At 45.0% G+C, this 18,896-nt stretch overlaps 1 protein-coding gene across 2 annotated transcripts in view; it reads left to right on the top strand.

The window, feature by feature from the left end:
- The window catches only part of large1 (LARGE xylosyl- and glucuronyltransferase 1), a 420,017-nt gene that overhangs the window by 124,015 nt on the left and 277,106 nt on the right, over nt 1-18,896 (top strand). The window contains exons 1-2 of one of the 2 annotated variants that reach the window (XM_048607546.1): nt 10,553-10,643; nt 12,420-12,605. In XM_048607546.1, the coding sequence (XP_048463503.1) occupies nt 12,500-12,605 (106 nt within the window). In that variant the 5' untranslated portion in view covers nt 10,553-10,643; nt 12,420-12,499. Of the gene's footprint in view, nt 1-10,552; nt 10,644-12,419; nt 12,606-18,896 lie in introns of those variants that run through there. The other variant, XM_048607545.1, reaches the window with a different exon arrangement.

The following is an 18,896-nucleotide window of genomic DNA, read 5'->3' on the forward strand; positions in this document are numbered from 1 at the left end:
ACTTAAATGGGAGACCCCTTAGTTTTAGAGTCTCCTATAGAAGGCTTTTTGATTTTGGTTCAAACTCTGGGTGTAAGTAAACATAGACACATAGAAGATAGGAGCAGGAGGAGGCCATTCAGCCCTTCGAGCCTGCTCTGCCATTCATCACGATCATGGCTGATCATCCAACTCAATAGCCTAATTCTGTTTTCTCCCCATAATCTTTGATCCCATTCGCCCCAGTGCTATATCTAGCTGCTTCTTGAATACATTCAATGCTTTGGCTACTTCCTGTGGTAATGATTGCTGGCAAACCCACAAGTTTAAATATTTGCTTTGTTGCCCTGAGAAGGGTTTGGGGAACTGGCGCAGAATGGTTAAGGGGATCATGGAATGGCTAGTTGTCTGGCTGTATCTTGAGAATATCAATGTTTGGAACCCTCTACCCTAGAGGCTTGTGGTAGCGAGATAACCAGAACTATTTGGAGTCATAGAGGTCTACAGCATGGAAACAGGTCCTTCGGCCCAACTTGTCCATGCTGCCCAGTTTTCAAAATTAAACCAGTCCCATTTGCCTGCGTTTGGTCCATATCCCTCCATACTTATCCCATCCATGTACCTTTCCAAATGTTTCTTAAATGACAAAATTGTATTCACTTCCACCACTACCTCTGGCAGCCCATTCCGGACACTGACCACCCTCTGTATGAAAAAAATTGCCCCTCTGGACCCTTTTGTACCTATCCTCTTAAACAGATCCCCTCTAATTTTAGACTCCCCTACCATGGAGAAAAGCTGTTGGCGATCTACCTTATCTATGCCTCTGATGATTTTGTCGACCTCTATAAGGTCACCCCTCCAGGGAAAAAAGTCCCAGCTTATTCAACCTCTCCTTATAACTGCAGCCTTCCGGTCCAGGTAGCTTCCTAGTAAATCTTTTCTGCGCTCTTTCTAGTTTAATAATATCCTATCTACAGTAGGATGACCAGACCTGCACGCAGTACGCCAAATGTGGCCTCACCAAAGTACAGCTGCAACAAGGCATCCCAACTCCTGTACACAACGCTCTAATCAATGAAAGCAAGCATGCCAAAAACCCCCTTCACCACCCTGTCTACCTGTGACTATACTTTCAAGGAACCGTGAAACCGTACCCCTCGAGCTCTTTGTTCAAGAGCAGTCCTCAGCGTCCTGCGATTGACTGTGTAAGTCCTGCCGTGGTTTGATGCACCCAAATGCAACACCATCCAAATTACACACCGTCTGCCGTTCCTCAGCCCACTGGAGGGAGGAATTTGGTAGATTTTTGATGGTCAGGGAGTTGACAGCTCCGCTGAGCGGGCACGAAGGAGGAGTTGAGATCATCAGCCATGACCTTGAATGACAGGGTGGGCATACGGAGAAAAATGGCCAACACGTGCTCCTGTTTCTTATGTTCAGAAGTTGGCTCAGGTGGGAGTGGAGGAACATCGAAGCCAGGCTGAGAAAGCACATTAGCGAACCAGTTGTGGCCGTCTTGATAATTTAATGGTTCACTTTTACTGATGACAACTTTTGTTCAAACAGAGTTCAATTTCTTAAGTGGCTGTGATGATTTTTGAGCTGTGTTTTCTCTGGATTATTGCTCCAGTTTTTCAGGAGTGCTCACCCAGCACCACCTGCTGACTCAGTGGTTAGCACTGATGCCTCTCAGCACCAGGGTCCCCGGTTTGATTCCACCCTTGGGAGACTGTCAGTGTGGAGGTTCCTCTGGGTGCAGGCCAATCCACCTAACCTCTGAAAGATGTGCACGTTAGGTGGATTGTCCATGGGAATGCAGGTTAGTGGTGTAGGGGGATGGGGGGGAGGGGATGCTGTTCAGAGGGTCACTGTGGATTTGATGGGCTGAATGACCTGCTTCCACACTGTAGGGATTCTATCGTTCTATGATATTCCGCTTCTCTACCAAGGCACAAGAAAACGCCAAAAAAAATCCTTTAGCAGCTAACACTTTGGCCTGCCCACTATATTCAGGTGAGGTCCCTTCAATGATATGATGACACTTAAGTTGAGGTGTGATGAGAATGAAACAGCAAGATGATGTACAAATTATGTCTCAAAAAACCCGAAAGAACGGTGGAGCTGGAAATCAGAAACAAAAAAACCTGAAATTGCTGGGAAAGCTCAGCAGATCTGGCAGCATCTGTGGAGAGAAATCAGAGTTAACGTTTCAGGACCAGTGACCCTTCCTCAGAAGTGATGGTACCTAGGAAAAGGATGGTTTTTATCCAGAAGATTAGGGTGGGTGAGTAAACAATAGGTGGAGATAGAGCCCAAAGAAAGAGGAAAGCAAAGGAGTGGGCAAACAAAGGAATGGGTAAAGGTCAGTGTCAGGGAATCAGTAGCTGCTAATGGATTGTGTGTAGTAGTAACCCATGTGATGACACGGCCTGGTGTGCTGTGTGCTGGGGTAAGGACCTGGGAGAAGGTGCTCAGGCCCTGAAACTATTGAACTCAATATTGAGTCCAGAAGGCAGCAAAGTACCCAATTGGGAAATGAGGTGTTGTTCTCCCAAATTGTGCTGAGCTTCGCTGGAACACTGCAGCAAGCTTGAGACAGAGATGTTGGCCAGGGAACGTGGCAGTGTGTTGAAATGGCAGGCAACTGGAAGCTCAGGGTCATTTTTGCGAACAGAACATTCTGCAAAGTGGTCACCCAGTCTACACTTCGTTTCCCCCATGTAGAGGAGACCACAAATTATGTGACATTGATGTTAAGAGTCGCATGATACTGAGTTTCTGAGAGGAGGAGGAAGAACTAAACTGTATTACCAAGAGCACTTATCTATAACAGTGTGTAAAATAAAAAATAATTTTCTGGAACTCCTGACAATGAGCCCTCTGGTAAGTCAGAGACGGGGATGCAGCAGACTGAGAGATCAGAAACCTTAAGGGAGCGATCTCTCCAACAATGTCAGACAGGACTCCAACATCCAGAACCTCTCACAGCCCTAAAATAACGCATGGGGACTGAGCGACTGAAGGTTGTGTTTGTAATAGATGGAACAGACCATAAAGTAACATCTTTGGAACACGTCAAGATGCTTCGCAAGAGCGTTACCAGAATAAAAGTTCGAGCGTGAAGTCAAAGCAAAGGCTGTTGGGAGGGGTGTGTAAAAGCGAGATCAAGTCAGTGCTCGGAAAAGAGGATATGGTGCTGAAGTGACAGCGGGATTAAAGTCAGGAGTTTATGAGCGTGGATTGGCCCATTTTTAACACCATCCAAGACCAATACATTTTAAGTGGCGTGAAAGTGACTTGCAGAGGCTAAGCTTTCAAGTACGACTGGAAGGAACTTCAGTGTGCCAACCTTGACTCAGTTGGCAGCAGTCTGGCTTGGGAGTCAGATCATTGAGGGTTCAAGTCCCCGCTCAGGGCTGAGTGTACAATCGGGGTTAGAGAGACAGGGAGGATGTGTAAATCTTGTGGTACCCTCTCGTAAACTTCAAAAACGCTTGTATTAAAAATTGCCCAAGTAGCAACTGAACTAGGGCTAAAAATCTTAGGAATTGGGTTCAAGTACCATCAAGGTATCTGGTGGAATTTAAATTGAACAAATAAAATCAGGAATTGAAAACTAATCACAGCAGTTGTGACCATGAAACTATTGTTGTGAAACCCACCAAGAAGATAAACCTGCAATACTTAGAAAGGAATATACAGAGTTCCATTTTGAAATACAGAGGATGGATTGGACTGTTACGGCTTGGTTATAACTTTCACAGTTTTCTGGGCATCTGGCTCACTAATGTCCTTTTAAGGAAGGATATCTGCCATCCTTTCTTGGTCTGGTCTACGTGCAACTCCAAATCCACAGCAATATCATTGACACTTCATTGTTCTTCGAAAAGGCTTATCTAGCCTTTTACCACAAGATTATTTCGAAATGGACAACAAACGCTGGCCTAGCTGGTGATGCCCAAATCCCAGCCCGATCTGGTCTCTGGGAAAATGACTCTGAAGTGGAATATTGCCAGTAAACTGGTTGGAAAAGTGGATTTATGCATTTGCCGGTCTCCCTCGGTGAGAATTCTGTCCTCGCTGTTAAATGCAGTTTGTCAGTGGTGGTGCACGGACCCCGAAGGTGACTGTACTGCCTTAAAGGCGCTATCAAATTCAGGTCATTGTTACTGTCTGTTTCCTTACAGATAGTAACACCTTGGAGAAGCTGCAAGGATACCTAGTGATGGGAACATGCAATTGTTGTTTGTGTAGCTGAGACTGAATGTTTTATTCTGTTTACCTCAAAAGTTGTCATTCCTCACGGTCATGTTAGTGGCCACAAATATTTACAAAATGAAAGATGCATCAGATTGTAAGGCCTTAAGAGTTCATTTTAACATCTTTGTGTGGAACAACTACTCTGAGACTAAAAACAGTCCAGTGATTATCCAACTGCAGCCCACAATTATTTTCTGAGAGCACCTGGAGAACAGGAAGCAGGATAAGATTCCCTCTGAAAATTTCCAATTAACTTCCTTTTGTGATATTATTGTGAAAGAATTAGCTTATCGTTTCATTAGAAAGAATGAGCAGGGAAATCTTCCCCTCGTGACATTGATGTTCCAACACATGGCAGCTAAAGACAAAGGTTTCTCATCCCCCCATGTTGATTTGCAGATTGGATGTGACTTGAAAATATTACTCCCTGATAAAGTCGTCCGCAGACTTCTAATTTTAATCCATGACTCACCTCTAATCCCCCGTGCATCTCCTTGTGGCAAATCCCCCCCCAGAATCATTATTGTGTTTCTCCCTTGATGCACAGAATTAGTACAAGTGACTCTCAGTCTCCCCTGTTAGTCACCGACCCGCCTGCAGTGTCTCAGTCATCCCCCGGATTAATGTTTAAAACTCTCTGACTGACATTTCACTTTAAACCTTCATAGAAATTTCAGACGGATTCACGTTTGTCAAACTAGAACCGGGCCATTCAGCAGGGAAACCTGGGACCACTGTTCCTACATTGTTGGAAAATTGGCCCCAAAAATACTGGGTCAACTACTGGGTCACTGGCACGGTGGTTTGGTGGTTCAGTGGTTAGCACAGCTGCCTCATGGTGCCAGGGAGCCAAGTTCAATTCCAGCCTCAGGTGACTGACTTTGTGGAGTTTGCACATTCTCCCTGTGCCTGCATGGATTTGCTCTGGTTTCCTCCCACGATCCAACCATGTTTCAGCTAGGCAAATGAGCCATGGGAAATACAGGATTACATGTCTAGGGTAGACTGGGTGGGATGCTGTTCGGGGGGGTCAGGATGGGCTGATTTAGCCTGCTTCCATGCTGTAGGACTTCTATGAATTGGAGCATTGAAAGCATGAGACTGGTAGATTTAATTCTAAGGTAACTTGCCTAAGTTATATGGAACAAAGTTGGGGAAATCAAGTTCAGGAGATCAGCTGTTGCATAACTGAAAGCCAGTTACCTGAGTGAGTCATGTGGTCTTTGATTCACTCTGGTAGTAAATCTATACGACATGAACCGCCTAAACTCAACTGCTCCCTGGGGTGAGGGAGTATTTTTAGTGCTGCTTGAGGATACTTTTTTGTCAAAACCAAAAGAACTGCAGATGCTGTAAATCAGGAACAAAACACAGAAGTTGCCGCAAAAACTCAGCGGGTCTGGCAGCATCTGTGAAGAAAAAAAATCAGAGTTAGTGTTTCGGGTCCAGGTTCTGAGGAAGGGTCACCGGACCCGAAACGTTAACTCTGTTTTTCTCTTCGCAGATGTTGCCAGACCTGGTGAAATCTTTCGTTAACCTGTTTAGAAAAAAAACGTTATGACACATGTCTGGAGCAAGCAGGACTTGAACTCTAGACCTTCTGGCTTCAAGGTAGGGCCATTACCACTACACTACAAGAACCACTTTATTTCTGCTCAGTGTCCACCACGAAACAATTTATATGCAATTGCTGGCAGCAATGATCTAAGTATAAAGAGGGCGTGGGCTCTAGTGGTTCAGTGGTATTGTTCCTACCTCTGAGCTGGAGATCCAGGTTCAATTCCCACCTATTCCAAAGATGTGTAAATACAATCCTGAATACTCAAGAGGTCAAATAGCTTCCTGTGTTGATTTGAAGTTTACTTTTGCTATGAAACTAAGTGACCTGATGAGTGGATTTTTTATTTTGAAGATGGATGTTGGCCATTCCTTACAGCGCAGAATGCATGATGAGGATCAGAGAGTGTGAGGGAGCCAGTTAAGAGTTTAAGATGTTGAACCGGTGCATGCACAATTCAGTTATGTCTATAGCCCTGTGAGCTGGTCCCCACTGAGGGGCCCTTGAATTATTTATTTTTCAGGCTTTTCGCATCTACCGGGTAATGTGCTGCTGCAGGGTACATGGCAACCTCAACAGATACTACCTCCAAAGGGTTGGTGAGGACATGATGGGCTGAATGGCCTGCTTCCACACTGTAGGGATTCTATGAAAGGGGCTTGCTGTCAGCCTGAGGGACCCAGTGAAGCCTTGAAAGATTTCCTTGGTACTCCTGGCTCAATACGGTAAAGGAAACACGGTGCATTCAACTTTGCTTCCTGCTCTGTCTGTCTCTCTTCTACACCCACCCCTCCCCGCCACCCTTTCCTCCTCAAACATCAATCTGCTTTATCTGCCGAGCTATGAAACACAGGTAATTCTGCTGTAACGTGCGTTTCATGAACGCAAATTGGCTGTAACGCGATTGATGATTAGTGGACGCTGTTTGGATAAACACAAACTTTGTCAACTGGAGAAAAAGGGAAGAGAGATCTCCACCATCACGGAGTTCAGACTACCATTTCATGGAGTTCAGAATACCATTTCATGGAGGTATTATTTTGGAGGGAAGAAGAATTGTCTGTCAGCTTAGCTGATATTCAAGGGAGCGAGCGTGTTCGAACTCACCCGGATGGTTTCAGCTGCATTTCAGAAGTTAATCTCTTCACTGACCTGCCCACCTTGCTGCTGGAGCAATGGATGTCATTATCTGTCACCACAATCCTCCTCTTCAGCTTGGGATCCAGGATTTGGGGACAAAGCAATTTGGGAGTGAATTAAAGTCACTGCGTTCGAGTAGGAACGTAACACAGAAAGAATGGAATTAACCTGGTTTGGGTTCTGGAGCCCTGAGCTCAGTTGCCCCTCGAAGGGGGAAGAAGAGGCAAGAAACGTCGGCAGGAGAAGCTGATCGATCCTGCTTCTTGGTTGAACAACAAACGCATTGAGTCACTGAGACAATGGAGAGTTGTTCCCACCAACATTACCCAACAACGGTCCAACAGTTCTGCTCCAGTGCTGCTTATACACCTCATCGCTCTCCTTGTGCACTTCAGCTTCAAGCAGGGTTGGAGGAGAGGACTGTTCTTTGGAAAGTTTGAGCCTTTGAGGTGAGTGAGATGAAGGCATGTGAAGAGAGTCACCGATGTGGATTTGAGTTGTTTGCTCACTCTCCTGATGCATTTGATTCGCAGAGAAATGGGATTTGAAGATCAACATTGTCGAAAGTGAGAAGGATGTTGGGCAGAAGATGTACAACCAGCCCATTAGAGAGAGAGAGAAACCGTCGGGGCATAGCGATATAGGGAATGAGAGTGATTGGGAGCCGACTATACTTGTGGGCATGCGTGCTAGCTTTCCATAAATTAACCCTTTGAACTGCAGTATCATGAGAGTTATTTTGCACTGCTCTGTCTGCCCAAGATAAACCATCTGCAGGAAAGGAAACTGGAACCTTCTAGAACTTTGAGCTGTTTGGAACGCGTTGGTGTCTTTTGAGTAGAAATCCCAGCAGCACACACAACTACCTCCCAATGTCTGAACAGCAAGTGGTACTGGATCCTGCTTAACATCAGTGCATCCTCTGTCAGTTGGTTGTGGGGAGCTGGCATATACTTGTCCAAACGCCAAGGCATTCTGAGTGTGAATATCTATACTATTCTAGTTTATAGTAAAGCAGCACCTAACTGTCCAAGTCTTACACAATAAAATTGTTGCAAAAGGTTATCTGGTCACTTCAGTAAAATCATAGAGTTATACAGCACAAAAACAGACTCTTTAGTCCAACCAGTCCATGCCAAACATAAACTGGTCCCACCTGCCTGCACTTGGCCCATACCCCTCTTTGGGGTCGTGTTCAATAATGACCGAGATGGGTGAGTGACGAAAACAGCCTCTTTATTGAGCACCCACAGTAGCACAGTTCGAGGTGATGATGGAATCCAAAGTACAGTTTTATAGTAGCCCCTTTATACACAGTTCTTACATACGTTAAAATTTCAGCACTCTGGTGTTACTAAGCTGAATCTATTGTACACAAGTTTGCGTGACATTTCTCCTGGGGAAGCAGGAGATGGTTTAAGCACTTGCTAAATGCTGGCTGTTACTCCTGATGGGATTAGAATGTCTGTCCAGCCTGAGCTTGCAATAATTAAGAGGTGTTAGTCCTTTTGTCTTTGAAGTTAGTAATGTTAGTAAAAGTACTCGACCTATATGATCTAAATATTTGAGAAATTATACGTGTACTAAATAAAAGTATAGAGGATATTAAACGGATCTCCTGCAGCTGGGTTGTGAGATTTCATTTACTATTGCCGGTTTTGACAATTCCTACACATTCATTCATGCAGTTTCACGGAAGTGCTGCTTTGGTAGTAAGTTTCTTAAAGAGGTAGCAGCCCTGTTAAATATGTATTTAAAAAGTACATACCAGTGGAGGAAACTCTTCGATGTTCAGATCCTGAGGGACGGTTGCTAAGGGCTAATTAATATTTATAATCTTTCCATAGTTTTGAGTGAGTTATGGAGACACGATGGCAGGGATGGCATTGTTCTGAGTAGGTTACAGCATTAACACTTCTTCAGGGGTAGCCTTTGATACAGAAACAGGTCTAAACACCGCTTGCAGCATGAGGTTGATAGGAATTGATAAGTGTAAAGAAGCAGTAATGGTTGGAAGGGATGTTTAATTTAGTTTCACACGGTTTTATGAAGGAGTGAATGGAAATGTGGTGTAGTAAACACAGTGCACTTGTGAGTGAGTTAGTAAAGAGTTATGGATGAATGAATGGAAACGCCGTATAGTAAACATAGAGCACTTGTGAGGTAGTAAAGAGAATAATAATACAAAATCTGACACCCTCCAAACATTTCTTACTTGGATAAGTACATGAATGTCTTTTAAACGTTGTAACTGTACCCTCATCCACCACTTCCTTTGGAAGTTCATTCTACATACGAATCACTGTATGTGTGAAAAAAAATCCCATGTGTCTTATTTAAACCTTTCTCCTCTCACCTTAAAAATATGCCCCCTAGTCTTGAAATCCCCCACCTTAGGGAAAAGACACCTGCCATTCACCTTATCTACACCTTCATGATTTTATAAACCTCAATATGGTTGCTCCTCAGCCCCCCAGGCTCCAGTGGAAGAAAGTCCCAGCCTTTCCTTATAACTCAAACCCTCCATTCCTGACAATAGCTTGGTAAATCATTTCTGAACCCTCTCCAGCTTAATAATATCCTTCCTATAACAGGCCGACCAGAACTGGACACAGTCCTCCAGAAGATGCCTCACCAAAGTCCTGTACAACCACAACATGACGTCCCAACCCCTATACTCAATGATCTGAGCAATGAAGGCAAGCGTGCTAAACGCCTTCTTAAGCACTCTGTCTCTATGTGACAGTAAACTTTCATCACACCCTTTGTGCCAGAGGGCACATACTGCAGATAATTGTTTAGTTCACAGTTCCTAGTCTTGTGCTTTCATTCCAAATGCACAGACAATGCTGGCCTGAAAGCATTCCAGGAATTTTATGTACTGTACTGTAGATGACAGGGGAATAATTTAATACTTTACAATTGTACACAGATGGAACAATAACAAGAGACCAGATGCTTTGGAGTTCTTCCCAAATGCAGCAACACTTTTAGCGAGTTGACAATTTTCAGAATTCACAAATAGTTCAGATTATTCTCCAGTTTCCTCTCCTCCATTGGAAAGGTTGTATCTTTTTTTCTGGGATTTATTTTCCTCAAGCTTCTCCCATTCCCAGTCGCAGCAATGTGACTGTAGGCAAGCGAGGATGTGCCGCATCTTCAACTATGAAGGGCATCACAGTGAGTGCGAGGTTATACAGTGCTGAAACCCTCGATGAATTATGACGCTAATGCTTTGGCGAGATAACAGGTCTTATCAGTCAAGCCATTGGTACTGAAGCACATTTTGCTGGAAGCCGCCTCCAAGAACACTAAATTGACTTTTGGTAAAATTATACGAAAGAGATTCTGTGTAGACAGTTTAGAAACTCTCGAGCTGGGAAGACAGTGATGACCATTTTAAAATTATTGCGTAGAGATTAAGGCGAAACATTGGAAGAAATACCTTGTCGTGGGCTGTTTATGGAGTATAGATTGCGAGCCATTGAGGCAGGGATTGTTGTCTTTAAAGAAACATTGATCCAACCAACCCACGTTCCCAAATCTTTGGCCCAGTTACTGACCCAGTGACATCATTATGCCACAGTAGGCACAGAACGCCAGCTCCCTGCAGCTCAGGCATTGCCAACTGAGAAGGCAACAGAGTAAAGGCATTAGATCAATGAAGTCCCACACGATTGCAGACCTTGCTGTCTTGATTCAGGTACTCAGTGTGTGAAATGAATTGAAATGCACAGAGGCGCTTGCGGGGGTGGGGGGGGTGGGGAGCGCGCGGAATCGCTGACCCTTTTGGTCCACTGAGGACATTGTGGTCACCCCTCTCAAATATTTGCTCGGTCAGAGGAGTAAGTCAGAGAGTAGCACTTTATCTCAACTCAGCAAGGACAGTGTAGACACCCACACTGACCAAACTAGAACCATTTGCCATTAGCCTCACATGCAATTGTGGTGCCAGCTACATATTAAACGTTCAGGCTATTTTGTACAGTTCAAAAAGTCCTGAGCCTGTGTTACGTGAAATCAGCAGGGCCTTTTCAAAGCTGGGTCTTGAGCAGTTTTGATCTGCTGTTAGGATATTCTATTTAATACTCTGATCCTACAGCTGAAAGCACACGTAAAAAGTGAGATTCCCTTTCTCTTAAAAAAAATGTTTAGCCTCTTACCTTTGTGGTTTGATCCTACATTGGTCAAATAGCATTGACAACCACCAGGGTTGATGGGGACTATAAATCTCATTTTACAGCATTCCCTTTTAGAGTAATTTCATTCCTTTTGTTTACCTACCAGTAAAGATTCCTTAACAAATGGGAGTTCCCCTAGTAAACCTCCCTTCCTCTCCAACTCTCTTTATTCTTTTGGGACACTCATTAAAACATGCAGCACTCACCCTAAAATCTACTTAACTGGCTCAGTGGCCGCATGATGCATTATGATGCTGCTGTGAACTGGCTTGGTGTTTTTAAGGGCACTAAATCAATGCAGTTTGTTGTTATATATTGTTGTACAACGGGGAGTTTTATTTTTTGAGATTGGAATTAAGGCTCATTAAGGCAGATAGCCTCAAATCCAGAGTAAATCCTTTTCATGAAAAAATGCCCATTTCTAGGGTCATTTTCGTTGTCACTAATATCAGTGCATAACTATCCTCCGAAATTGACAAATGGTGCAATATTTCATTTCTAAGCCCAATCTTGGTAAGTAAATTGCTTGCTCAATGATATAAAAGCAAAGTTTGGTAACAAAGCAGGTGCTGGAAGATCGAAGTGCTTCTGAAAGATCATCTTTTTAAAAGAGCGTGCATTCTGCATCTTTAAGGAAGGGATTATTTGAATGCAGTGCTTTGAAATGTGCCATTGTGTCTGGAAAAGAAATGTCGAAAAGTTTTGTTATCCTGTGCCTGCACGGATTGCAACAGCATCTTGTATACAAAGGCGTAAAAGAATAGACATAATTAAATCCTCAGATCTTGAGTTCTCTTGGCTCAGAAACAAAAAGTCAATAGATTTTGGTCTCCATTGCCAATTGCAGGACCCTGCCCAATTACCTCCATCCTTTGCACTGTTTAAGGAGCAGAGATGAATTTGGAACATGAGATCGGGCACTGACCTAGAACATCAACTGGGCAGCAGTGAGTTCAAGCACGAGTTTAAGGGAGTTGATCTAGATCAGGCATGGAGGACAATGACTCAGACATTGACTGGGAGCAGTAATCTAGAACATAGACCCAAGACTGCGATCTAGAATGTGGCTGTGTTGCAGCGAGCTGGCCAGGCCAAATGGCCTATTCCCGCTCCTGAGTTAAATGTTTGTACATATGTTCAAATGTTTATATCACTGCATTCAGCACGTTAGCAAAGTGGACAGATTGTCTTACCGAGAGCTTTCTTTTCGGAATCAGCATTGATTGCCTTAAGAGTGATTGGGAGCCCACGTGCTGACCCGAGCAAGTTGCCAAGTGATTGTGTTGTTTCCGTTTCAGGGACTAACATGCACCTTGCTGAGGAGCTGATGTTACCCACCTAGGAATAGAACCACGACCTGACTCCCGACATTCCCAGGATGCTGGGAATCTGCAGAGGACGCAGGAAGTTCCTCGCAGCCACCCTGACCGTTCTCTTCGTGCCAGCGTTTACCTGGATTTACCTCTTCTCGGGGACATTCAAAGGCAAGTGGTACACCCATTACTTGTGATTACCCTCATACCTTGCTCCATCCCTTCCTTATACCTCGAATGAATATGCAAACGGTGCCGGATGATTAGTAAGTAATTGGGCTCATTTATTGGGTTGTTCTTGACTCATCCCTCATACGAGGAATTGTCAGTGAGTTTGGATGCAGGAATGGCATTTAAGAAGCGATCGGTTCATGATAAGGCTGGTCAACCCTCCAGGAACGAGTTGGAAAGTCAGGGGGACGTTTAAAAGTACGTTCTCTTGCTGGTTCTCTTTTGAAAATTGCTAGTTCAATTTGGTATAAAAGTGTGAGAAATCGGACCAAAAGAATCATTAATTTTGGTGAATGAAGTGTGTTCTCTTTCTGATTGGTCTACAAGAAGGCAGTGCTTCTCGAGACGGAGAGGTCAATGACAGCAGGGAGGGGGATGCAATTAGCATCAAGCGCTTAATCCTTCAGGAACATGTCCAGCAATTTTCGGCAGTGGATTGGACGAGAGGGGGCTCTGGTTTGAGTGCAGTCCTTTCAGGCTGGCCTGGTTTGATCACAATGGTTCTCCATGGCAGCATTGAGCTTGCTTTTTAGATGCTACGGTGGAGCGTGATCAGAAGTCCAGAACCATTTCGCCACTAGGAAATGGTCGGACTGAGCAAAACGTACGGGCAGAGTTTATTAATCTTTGTTCATTTGCTCGTGTGTTGCCTGGGTGGATGTGAAACAGCTAGTGGCCAAACCTCTGGTAACCTATTCAACACTGTTCAATCAATGCAATGTGTTTTGTCTAATCTTTATGTAATGAGTTGCATCTGGTGCGTCCCCCTCCCAATATGAGCACTGTAGATAAATTATTGGCTTAAGAATTTGACTCTGTGCTGATTTTATCAAAGAATGCTAAATGGCCCCCTGAACAATCAATATTACAGGGAGATGCTCTGGTTACAAACTGGAAATGCATTGATTGTTGCAATGATAAACAGCAAGATGTAAGACTGTTTGAGACCTCAACTGTAGGGGTGGTTGCACTAAAGAGATAGCATAGACTGTATACAGCCCAATTAACTTCCTTAAGGATTGCAACACATTCTACTCTGCTCCCATTAATCGACTCATAGAGTCATACAGCACGGATACAGACCCTTCAGTCCAACCATTTCTTCTGGAGGTTCATTCCACACACCAACCCCTTTCTGTGTTTAGAAAAAAAGTTTCCCCTCATGTCTTTTTTAAATCTTTCTCCTCTCACCTCCAAAAATATGCCCCCTAGTTTTGAAACCCCCACCCCAGGGAAAAGACACCTGCCAGTCACCTTATCTATGCCCCTCATGATTTTATAAACCTCTATAAGGTCACCCCTCAACCTCCTATGCTCCACTGAAAAAAGGTCCCAGCCTATCCAGCCTCTCCTTATAACTCAGACCCTCCATTCCCAGCAACATCCTGGTAAAACTTTTCTGAACCCTCTCCAGTTTAATATCCTTCCTATAACAGGGCGACCAGAAACTGGACACAATACTCCATAAAAGGCCTCACGAACCTCAACATGACGTCCCAACTCCTATACTCAAAGGTCTGAGCAATGAAGGCAAGCATACTAAATGCCTTCTTAAGTGCCTGCCCATGAACTTCAAAGAACTGTGTACCTGACCCCCTAGGTCTTTCGGTTCTTCAACACTACCCAAGGCCCTTTTCGATCCCTCAGACATTGACTCCCTCTCATCCCATCCAGCTTTTCCCTCTCATTCTCAGGGGCTTCTCCAGGTTCATGCACCTCTTGCCATTGCTACCAGTGAGAGTCATTGAAGGCCTGTGCACTCTGAATTTGTCTCTGAGGACCTCCTTATTCGATGAGCTGTAGCAGTTAGGGCTGTTCAGTCCCCTGGGACACCACAGGCTGTGGGTGGAGAGAGGAGATCTGGTGGCCCTGATAAGCCCTGATAACCTGAATAATGGAATGATGCAACAGATAATCCAGATACAAAAGACAGATTTACACCGAAGGACAACAAGCATTTAGTTAATTAGACAAAAGTTCAGCTGTTCCCTTCGAGCGTGAGAGGAGACCAATTAATGAGGTTAGTATGTGAGTGATCCTGAATTCGGGAAGATCCCAGTTTATTTCTCCCAACATGTCCAGAGGTGGCTAATCTCGCTCAGGCTGCTCCATTTTGCTGCAGTGCACCGTGGATTAAGAAGCTTACTGTTCAGTGGCATCCTGGTTGGAGAGAAGTGTATGAAAGTGTGTGTAGTGATGACAGAAAATGAATTGACTGTAATTTCTCCGTCAATTCAGTAGCCTGCTAGCGAGACGTGAAGAACGACCTCACGGGTGAGTAACAGAGGCAGATTATGACTTTTGAAGCTACATCCCGATGAGGAGTGACTGGTGGAGGTGGAAAGGGAGGGAAATTGAGCGCATTTAATCTGGAAAGCTTAGCATGCTGGGAAATGCTGCACGTCCCCATCAGCGGCCGTGACTCAAGGCTGCAAAGATATGATGATTTTGCATCTCATGCCATGTCCCATTGGGTAGTCGTTTTCCCTGGTCCTCCAGCCTGAAAAAATATTTCACGCTGCAAAAAGCTGGGCATGCAAGATGGTAACGTAGAGACAAGGGAGACCTCAGTAGACATTGCATTACCTTTAGCCGGCTCGATGTCAGGACTCGGGGGGATAAACAGGAGAAGGAACTGGGGTGAGCGATGCAAAACAGGAGCGGGAAAGGAAGATTGCTTTCAGAGTCAGATATCAATGTGGCAATGTGAGAACGATGTAAACAGTTAAATATAAAACATCTCGAAGATCAATTTACAATCTACAGGAATGAGACCTCCGTTTCAGTTATGATAAAAACCGAAAATGCAGGTGAACCTCAACATCTAAGGGGAGAAACAGAGCAGGGGTTTGGGAAGGAGGGAGGCGTACCCACGGTTCACACTTCAGCCTGCTTGTACGGAAGTAGGTTCCGGGCAGAAAGGCTTGACCTTCCTGACCTTCAGCTGGTTGGTGCCCTTTGAGTGGCCAGTCAGTGTACATGTTGAAGGCCTCATTGTGCTTGCAGCTGGCAAAGTTAACTCCTTGGCACTGCCTGATTGCTGTGTGGCTCAGGATGTTTTCTGGAAAGAAGCAGGCGCAGATCTCTTTGCCTCGCTGACCACTCAACAAGATTCCGCTTGTTCCTTCCAACACCCAGTTGCAAACGTTATTACCAGGGCGAAATGCCAAGGTCAGTCCCTCAGTGTTCTGAAATGCACAGATGCTGTTTTCAATCAGTTCCCAGCCGATCCTTCATACCTGGCACAATAATAACACAAAAATATAACATCCCACAATCTTGCCTATTATTGTTTCCCGTCGTCTAACCAGGTAGATTAATCTTGATCAGGAGTGTCAGAAGCTCTCTGTCCATGCTCATTGCTTGCTGATGTCTGTCACTTGCATGGCTGTTCAAGGGAATAACTATAATGTACCGTTCAGATATTGAAATTGTTTAGAGATACCTTATCATTTGCTTATTGGGAGGGTTCTAGGGCCATTCCAGGCACAGTTGTATTCGGGAATTGCTGCTAAATGATTATGAATCTAATTCAGTGTGTCAAGCTGTAAGGATTAGAGATGGGAAGCTCTGATACTGTTTCACAGATTCTGATGTGCAGAGAGATGCGGGGGCGAGCAAGTTTTTATTTAACCATGTCATCTCTCCTTATTACAAAAGTAATAGATCTGCCCAGGCAGCCAGAAAATTGATTCCTTACCTGGTCCTCACTCTGGGTTTATAGATGGTTGAGGTGCATATGATGAGGAGGAGCCTTCAGGGGTGAAAATCGAACAATAGGCCTCACGTTGGCTTTATGCAGAGCACTTTGATGGATCATGTCTCTGTTGGAAATTGCATAGGATTTTACAGCACAGTTACAGGCCATTTGGCTGAATAGGTCGATGCTGGTGTTTATGCTTCACACAAGCCTTCTCTTGACGTAACTCATTTCACTTTATTAGCAGCACCCGCTATTGCATTCCCATTAATGTACATCCAGCTTTTCCTTGAATGCACGTGCACTATTCACCCCAATGTCTCTTTGTGGTGCAGCTGGTTCCACCTTTTGAACCACTCTTTGGATTCAGAAGAATTCTGTGCTGGTTTTAGCAGTAGCTTTCATATACTTATGTATTGGACTCCCTCACAACCAGAAACGCACACTCAATATCTGCCTGATTGAACCACTTCACAATTCTGCAAACTTCCACAGGGGACAGTCTTCTCTTTCTTAGCAAGGGCTTCCTTTGAGTGGCTGAGAAATCATGGCTTTGATGAATTGAGATTTTGTCTGCACTCATCTACATTTCGCTCCAGGCTTCGTTTTAAGTAACTGCACGTAACAACAAAAACCTCATGCGTTTATGCAGAGCCATCATCCTGTGGTGTTTCCCAGGAGCAAGACAAAATTTGACACCTGAGCCACAGTGGGTGCTAGGCGGTGAAAGCTCCATCAAAGACATACTATGTTTTAAGGAATGTGTTAGTGAGGGCTTGAGCGGTAGAGGGAGTTTGAGAGCTTAAGGCCTGGCATAGATGCTAATGGTGGGATGGTGTCACTACCGAAGCTTAGTTTCAATCCCAGAATTTTTTAGACTTAGGATCATAGAATCCCTACAGTGTGGAAACAAGACGTTCGGTCCATTAAGTCCACAATGACCCTCCGAAGAACATCCCCATCTTGACTCACCTCCCTACCCTATCTCTGTAACCCTGCATTTCCCAGGGCTAACCCACCCAGCCTGCACATCCCTGGGCACGATGGGTAATTTAACATGGCCAATCCACCCTAACCTGCACATCTTTAGACTGTGGGAGGAAACCAGAGCACCCGGAGGAAACCCACACAGATATGGGCAAATGTGCAAACTGCACACAGATAGTCGCCCGAGGGTGGAATCGAACCTGGGCCCCTGGCGCTGTGAGGCACTGTACCTCCCCTCCCACTTAATAACTTAGCCTGGTGAAGTTTTAATTTGAGATATCTGGAATAGTTTTCCAGTACCTCATCATATAGAAGAGAAAATTACCCCTCTGACCATGCACAAACTCAGCGTTTCGATCGCAATTTATATTAGGTACCCTAGAACAGGAGTCATTGTGGCAGTGTCATGTATGAGCTCCACCAACTTCATGAAGACATATGTGATTTTAGCGATCTTTTATTGGCCACAGTTTGGAGTATGGCAGAGGAGAGAGAGACGCAGATTGCTGCAGTTCCATTGTAAGGGGTTCCACAACACAACTTGCAAATCTCAGAAAGGATATTCTACACCCAATTGTGGACCTCCACTGTATTGGAGAATATAAACAGTTGTGGTTTTAGCACATCATCCTCAGTTGCACTGTTGTCTCCGAATCAGAATACTGTGTGTTTTAAGTCCAAATCAAAGTTACAAGTATCTAGGTCAATGTCTGCCGCAGTGCTGAGGGAGTGCCGCACTGTCAGAGGGTCAGTGCTGAGGGAGTGCCGCACTGTCAGAGGGTCAGTGCTGAGGGAGTGCTGCACTGTCGGAGGGTCAGTACTGAGGGAAGGCCGCACTGTCAGAGGGTCAGTGCTGAGGGAGTGCTGTACTGTCGGAGGGTCAGTGCTGAGGGAGTGCTGCACTGTCGGAGGGTCAGTGCTGAGGGAGTGCCGCACTGTCGGAGGGTCAGTGCTGAGGGAGTGCCGCACTGTCGGAGGGTCAGTGCTGAGGGAGTGCCGCACTGTCGGAGGGTCAGTACTGAGGGAGTGCCGCACTGTCGGAGGGTCAGTACTGAGGGAAGGCCGCACTGTCAGAGGGTCAGTGCTGAGGGAGTGCCGCACTGTCAGAGGTGCCTCCTGTCAGATAGGTGACTACAGTCAGGCCCCACCCGCCCTCTTGGGGACTCTAAAATAATGCCACGTGGTCTTTGAAAGAAATCTTAATCGAATTTGCTCCCTCCAGCAGAATCACTGCAATGGATTTTTTGTTTTGGCCATTGTCTCACTGCTATTTCTGGGATTTTGTTGTGTGCAAACTGGTTGCTGTATTTTTCCCTAAACTTCCCTTGAAAAATCCTTTGTTTGAGGCTCAGGGATCCCCTCAGGTTGTGAAATGTGCTGTACAAATTCAAAGCTTTCTTTCAGGCTGTGCAGAAATGAAACGCCCTCCAAACCACCACAAGAAACAAAATGCCTCTATCAACAAGGCTCATAATTTAGGTAACAAGGTGTAGAGCTGGATGAACACAGCAGGCCAAGCAGCATCAGACGAGCAGGAAGGCTGA

The sequence above is a fragment of the Rhincodon typus genome, chromosome 18 (assembly GCF_021869965.1).
Source record: "Rhincodon typus isolate 14 chromosome 18, sRhiTyp1.1, whole genome shotgun sequence".
Lineage (NCBI taxonomy): Eukaryota > Metazoa > Chordata > Chondrichthyes > Orectolobiformes > Rhincodontidae > Rhincodon > Rhincodon typus.